Here is a 6,251-nt window from a genome sequence, read left to right on the forward strand (position 1 = left end):
TGGACCGTCCGGACGTCGCTCGTAGCTGCGGGAGCGCTCATTGGTGCGTGGCGCTGTCGCTCGTGGGTGGTCGCGGCCGTTCGCACTCGCTATTGGCGTAGGGGGAGGCGAGTCGGAGCTGGATCCGCCCGCTGAGGGGGTACCCATTGGGGGACGGGGCAGCCATTGAAAATGTGATCCCGCCCTCCCAGCTGCCTATTGGCGGATCTACGAGCAGTCTGGCTGCTGATTAGCTGAAAGCTGTGCTCATCGAGCCAGCCCGCCCCCTCCCTCGTGCCATTGGCTAAGCGGGGATGCCCATCCAGCACGGATCCGCGCAGCTATTGGCCACAGACAGCGTCGCTCAGGGCACCGCCCAGCTGTTGCTTTCCCGTTGAAAGAGACGCTTGTCGCTCAAAGCAAAGGCCCGGCCCGCCATCACCCCACCGGTTGGGAGACCTTAGCGGTCGACCACGCCTTCTACCATTTGTTGACGGCGCCGTCACTCACGGAAAGCTGAGGCATCGCCCCGCCCCCTCATTCTCCTGTTGGCCAGTTCGACCGCACATCCACCCTTGAAGAACCAATGAGTTGCCCCGTCCCGCCCCCTCTTCCCACTGGCCGGAGACAGAGATCGATTACAACATCCTCCCCACCCCTTCCCCCATTGGCTGCCTTCGCCGCTCATCATCTGAGCCCCGCCCACGGACCGCATCGTAAACATCCTGCGGAGCCGCGGGGCACGCCGGGAGGTGGCGCAAGGGGCTTGGCCTCCGCACTGGCCCCGCCCCCCGAGGAGCCCCACGGGGCGGGAAAACGGACCGGGAACGGGGACGGGGACGGGGTCCGGGACCGGCACCGTGCTTCAGCCTTTATTGCCGCGTCAGGCGCAGCCCCGAGCCCGCCGCCCCTCACTTCTTGTCCTCCTCCTTCTTGTCCTTGCCCTCCTTGGAGGCCTGCGAGGCCAGCGAGCCCATGGCGTTGCGGATGGCCTCGTTGTTGGGGTCGACGCCCGGCAGATTCTCCAGCACGCTCTGCAGGAACTCGGGGTCCTGCATCACATCGTAGTCATCCTCCTCCTGCGGGGAGACGGCGGGGGGCGGGGGGAGGCTGCGTCCGTGCCAGCTTCACCCGCCCCCCACGGCGAGGCCTCACCTTGGCGGGCTCGGAGGTGTCCATGGCGGTGCTGCTGTCCACGTCGGCCGCCTCCGCCTGCGCGAACTCTGCGGGAAAGCCCGAAGCGCATGGGATGCTGTGGGGCGGCTCCAGGGATCGCCCCACCTGGCAGCTGCCCCTCTGCCCCCATCTGCGTCAGCTCACCCGCTCCCTGCAGCGACATCTGCATGGCGTAGGCGATCTGCTCCTCCTCCGTCATGCTGCTCAGGTCGGGCAGCCCGGCGCGCCCGAACTCCTGCTGGGTGATGGTCATCTTCAGCAGAGCATCGTCTGAATCTGCGGGGACAACAGCCACGCTCGCAGCCCGGCCAGGAGCCAGCAGTGCTGCCTGAGCATGGGCAGCCCGCACCGCACCCCTCCAGCACCCAGAACCCCCGTCCCCCCACCCCGGACCCCCTGCTCCCCCACCCAGAAGGGGTGTTTCAGTAGGAGCCAAGGGAAGCTCCAGCTTGGAGCTGCTCAGAACGCTGCAGTGAGGCCGCTCTGTGATTCTGTGAGATTCTGCACGGGTGGGTTCTGCCCAGAACACGGCTCTGCCACATCCAGCACCCACTTCCTGCAGTGTTATGGCGGGACGCCCCTCCAGCAGCCAGGCTCCATCCCAGCTGTCCCCACCGGAGCAGCTCTGCTCCCCATGCAGCTCCTCACCGTCCCCTCCAGTGGCAGCGATCCCAGCCTCAGCTGCAGAGGCGGCCGCAGCCCTCCTGGCCTCCTCCTCCTGCCGCTGCCTCTGCTCTTCCATGGAGACACGCAGAGCCTGCAGAGATGGAGACAGAGCAGTGCTGAGTGGGGAGCACCCTGGAATAGGAACAGCAGAGCACACGCTGCCGCCCCGTCCCACTCACCAGGGCCAGCTCTGGGTCGGCACTCGGATCCACGCCGAACTCGAAGTCGCTGGCGCCGAGGCCCAGCATGGCCCCCCCTCACCAGCCAGGATGGGGGAGCTGATGAGGGCATCGGCCAGGCTGGGCCCCGGCGGCACCGTCACCAGGTGGGAGCCCGTGCCATCCTTGCCATTCAGAGTGTTGATGAAGGCCGTCAGTTTGTCCGTGTTGGCTTCCTAGGGGTGAAGAGAGGGGCTGTGATCCCGGCTCCCCCCATGCTGCCCACACACCTGGCAGCCTCGCTAGCTGCACCACTACAGGCAACGCCATGCTTGCTCCTCAGGCCGCCATTATCCCTTCTCCTCCCACCAAACAAAATCCAGATACAGAGCAGAACCACACAGGACACAAACCCCAGGGCAAGGGGTCAGAAATGCCTTCTGGGGGCACACAGCTCTGCTGTTTCCACGGGGAAAGATAACGAGGCTTGCAGCAAAACAAGAAGGGCCTCCCCAGAGGGAAACATTAACCTCAGCATCACCACAGAGGGGCCGAGGCACAGCCGTGTTGGGGCTCTTCCCTGACCCCCCCAGCTCAGACCTTAACTGGAAAAATGCAGCCCAAGTCTCACCTCTTCTCCAAAGTTGATAATGTCAACATTGACTTTCTCCTTCTTCAGACGCTTTGCCAGCTTCACCAGCTGCAACAAGGAGACGCGGCAGCTTTAGCTTCTCACTGCCCACATCTCAGCTCTAAAACCCCAGCCCTCCCATTGGAAACATGGGGACAGCCCTCAGGATTCACTCCTCCAGAAGCAAAGCCCCAGATCTGCCGCCCAGCTGCAGCCCACGCTGTCCCTGCTGGGGCACAGCCTTCCTCTCAGAGCAGGGCAAGGAACAAGCCATCCATCTGGTTTAGGGGTACGTGGAGAGCAGAGATAACATATTCTGCTTGGACTGGTACTCACATCTTTCTCATTATCTTCTACAGGGCTCCCAACAAAGGCAATGATTCGCATCTTGTGATTCTTGCCCTGGCGATGCTTCAGAGCCAGCTACAAAACAGAAGTCACATCGTGCTTAAGGAGCAGCTCCCAGGAGAGAGGACGGCCGGGAGGCAGCCCTGCACAGACACAAAAGAGCGAGAACCACTGGGCTGCGTGGTGATGGGCAGCTCCTTCTCTTTCTCCCCAAATCCAGACCTGGGGAGGGAGCTGCCCTCAGTGGAAGCGTGGCCAGACTCCATGGTGGCAGTTCCACCCCACCTGCCCCAATTCACTTCTCATTTCCAGATACCCAAAGTGTGAGCCGCCGTGCAGCGCAGCCGTTCATCCCCTGCAGCAGAGCAAGCTTCCCAAGGCTGAGCTTTCACACTGGATTTTACAAAGGTTTCTGAGGCAAAGCCAAGGATTTGCTCAGCAGTAAAGTCAGGAGCAGATCTAACAGGACACACCCAGCCATCAGCCATCAGTTGTTACAAAGAAAGACACAGGCTCGGTTTGGAGTAACAGACAACCACTTACGTGAGCAACTCTGATCCCCGTGCAAAAGGTGATTTTTCCTTTGGGCTGCACTGTGTGTAGCTTTGAAAGGATCCGTCCCGTGTCCGGAGTGAGCGTGGTCAGCACTTCACAGTTACTACAAGAGAAACACACCGCAGTGAAGCTGTTTGAGAAGCAATCTGTGAAACCCTCTGTTGCTACAGAGTGAGGAATCCCCCCCTCCTTCCCACAGCTCCTCCAGGTCTGCAGCGCTCAGCCCTGTGGTGTCAGAACACACAGGGCCAAGATGTGGAGCCTGGTTTCCTAAGCAAAGTGTACAATCCATGCACATACAGCAGCCTGCCCACTGCCCTGCCCCCACTTTAACCAAACCCAGCCAGCCCATACTTGGCTAAGGTGATGAGCCCCACGTTGTTCTCGGGGTTGCTGCGGGTCTTGGAGTGGCACACGATGTTGACAGCATCCTGCTGAGCTTGCAGGCGAGTGGGTAAGAAGTCCCCATTTCTCATGTACTCACTGTTGTCAACGCTGAAAAAACAGCATCCCTCTGGGGTGTCAGCCACAAACACGCTGAGGGGGCCCTCAATCCCACTGCCAATGTCCCTTCCAACCCAACCATCCCACGGTTGATATTTAAGGACCCTTCCTGCCCAACCATCCCACAGTTGACCTTTCAGGACCCTTCCCACCCAACCATCCCACGGTTGATCTTCAAGGACCCTTCCAACACAACCCAATACAAGCACCACACGGTTAATATTTAAGGACCCTTCCCACCCAACCACTCCATGAATCACCTTCAAGGACCCTTTCAACCCAACCATCCCACAGTCCACCTCCCAGGCCCCTTCCCACCCCTCCCCAGTCCTGCAGACGATCATTACGGTCACCGAACCACAGCAGCACAGCGGTGCCGCCTCCCTGAAGCCCCCCCTCCAATGAGGCCCTTTTTAACCCCCCCCGGGCCCGGCCGTGCCCCAACCCGCCATGACTCAGGGAAACCCTCGGCGGCGCCGCACGGCCCACGGAGCGCAGCGGGACGCGGGGAAGGGAGAAGGAGAAGGAAGAAGGACCGAGGCGGAGGCTGCCGCGCCCCCGGCCCGGCCCGGCCCGCTCACCACACCATGGTGCTCTCCAGAACCATCTTCGCCCCTTTCCTTCAGAGCCGCCTCACGGCCCTCTCAACAAGGAGCCCGCTGATTGGCTGTGCGCCGCCGCCCAATGGGCGCCGCCCGTGCTGGAACGCGAGACGCGCGGAGCACGCTGGGAGTTGTAGTTGTTGTTGTAATCCCTGTCTGTTCGCCGTCCGCCCCCTCCCCTACCCCCCCAAAGGCGTCCTCGGCCCCACAGCGCCCTGCGGGGTGGCGGATGGGCGAGGAGCTGAAGGTGGGACCGAACTCACAGCTGCAGCCGAGGCTCCGCGGGTGGAGAGCGGTGACGGCGCTGCCCTGCGGGGTCAGCACTGGGAGCTGCCCTCAACATCTCCATCGTGACACCAAGAGGGTCTGCGGTCTTAATGATCCCCCACAGAACCACGGGGGGGGAGGGGGGCTGGAAGGGTCCTTGGAGGTTAAACATGGGGGGCTGGAAGGGTCCTTGGAGGTTAAACATGGGGGGCTGGAAGGGTCCTTGGAGGTTAAACATGGAGGGGGGTTGGAAGGGTGGGGGGACCTCGTCTCTGTTCATCGTGGGGAATGGGACCAGATGGTTTTCAAGGGCCCCTTCCAACCCAACCCTTCTCCGAACCCACAATGTTCTCAGAGCACAAATTCCCCCCAGCAGCCGCATTCCCCCCCCCCCCAGGAGGGCTCCAGACCCCCACAAAGGGGCACAGAGGCCCTTTGGGACCCCCCACCCCCACTCCCCCAGCACCAGGGCAATGACTGGCAGACACGCAGCAGCCCCCCGCCCCCATCCCCACAAAGCAGGCGCGGAGGCAGACGGCTGCAGGAGCACACGCTGTATTCAGGGCCGCAGGTATCCACAGAACAGCCGCGACGGCGACACGGCACAGAGCGAACACGACAACGTCCACGACACGAGCAGCTCCATGGGGACACGGACGGGGCCTTCCCACCGCCAAGGGACCGCTCTGGCCTGAATCCAACAGGAGGGGCTGGGATCCATCGGCCCGTGCCGGGAGCCAGCAGCTGTGGCCAGGATCCTTAAGTCTGTGCCAGGATCCATTGGGTCCAGATCCATGAGGAGGTGCTGGGATCCATCAACCCACACCAGGATCCATCAGGTAGGACCAGATCCATCAGGATCCATCACATGGGGCCAGATGCATCATGCGGTGCCAGGATCCATCACCTGGGGCTAAGATCCATAAGTCCATGCCAGGATCCATTGGGTGATGCCAGCATCCATCAACCCATTCCAGGACCAATCGGATGACCCTAGGATCCATTTGATGGCCCCGGAATCCATCATGTGGTGCCAGGATCCATTCAGCGATGGCAGGATCCATCAACCCGCGCCAGGACCCACCAGCTGAGGTCAGGATCCTTAAATCCATGCCAGGAGCCATTCAATGGTCCCAGAATCCATCATCAGGGGCCAGGATCCAACAGGTGGTCCCAGGATCCATTAGACAAGGCCAAGATCCATTGGATGCTCCCAGGATCCATCGATTGATTCCAGGATCCATTGGATGCTTCCAGGATCCATCGGGTGGTCCCACAGGTGACCCCACAGCCCTCCCTGCTGTAGAAGGGCCCCGTGGGGGTTCAGGAGCCATTTAACAGCAGTTGTCGCCACTTCCAGATGCA

At 61.7% G+C, this 6,251-nt stretch overlaps 1 protein-coding gene across 1 annotated transcript; it reads right to left on the minus strand.

The window, feature by feature from the left end:
* Window positions 1-824: 824 nt before the first annotated feature.
* Window positions 825-4,703, minus strand: PSMD4 (proteasome 26S subunit, non-ATPase 4). The gene is given in 11 exon segments (XM_003212795.4): window positions 825-1,058; window positions 1,135-1,202; window positions 1,300-1,431; window positions 1,804-1,912; window positions 2,001-2,071; window positions 2,074-2,215; window positions 2,611-2,679; window positions 2,947-3,033; window positions 3,502-3,616; window positions 3,868-4,008; window positions 4,599-4,703. Coding segments are annotated over 11 exon segments (1,128 nt in total). The 5' UTR covers window positions 4,625-4,703; the 3' UTR covers window positions 825-890.
* Window positions 4,704-6,251: the final 1,548 nt, after the last annotated feature.

Source organism: Meleagris gallopavo, chromosome 27 (assembly GCF_000146605.3).
Source record: "Meleagris gallopavo isolate NT-WF06-2002-E0010 breed Aviagen turkey brand Nicholas breeding stock chromosome 27, Turkey_5.1, whole genome shotgun sequence".
Classification (NCBI taxonomy): Eukaryota; Metazoa; Chordata; class Aves; order Galliformes; family Phasianidae; genus Meleagris; species Meleagris gallopavo.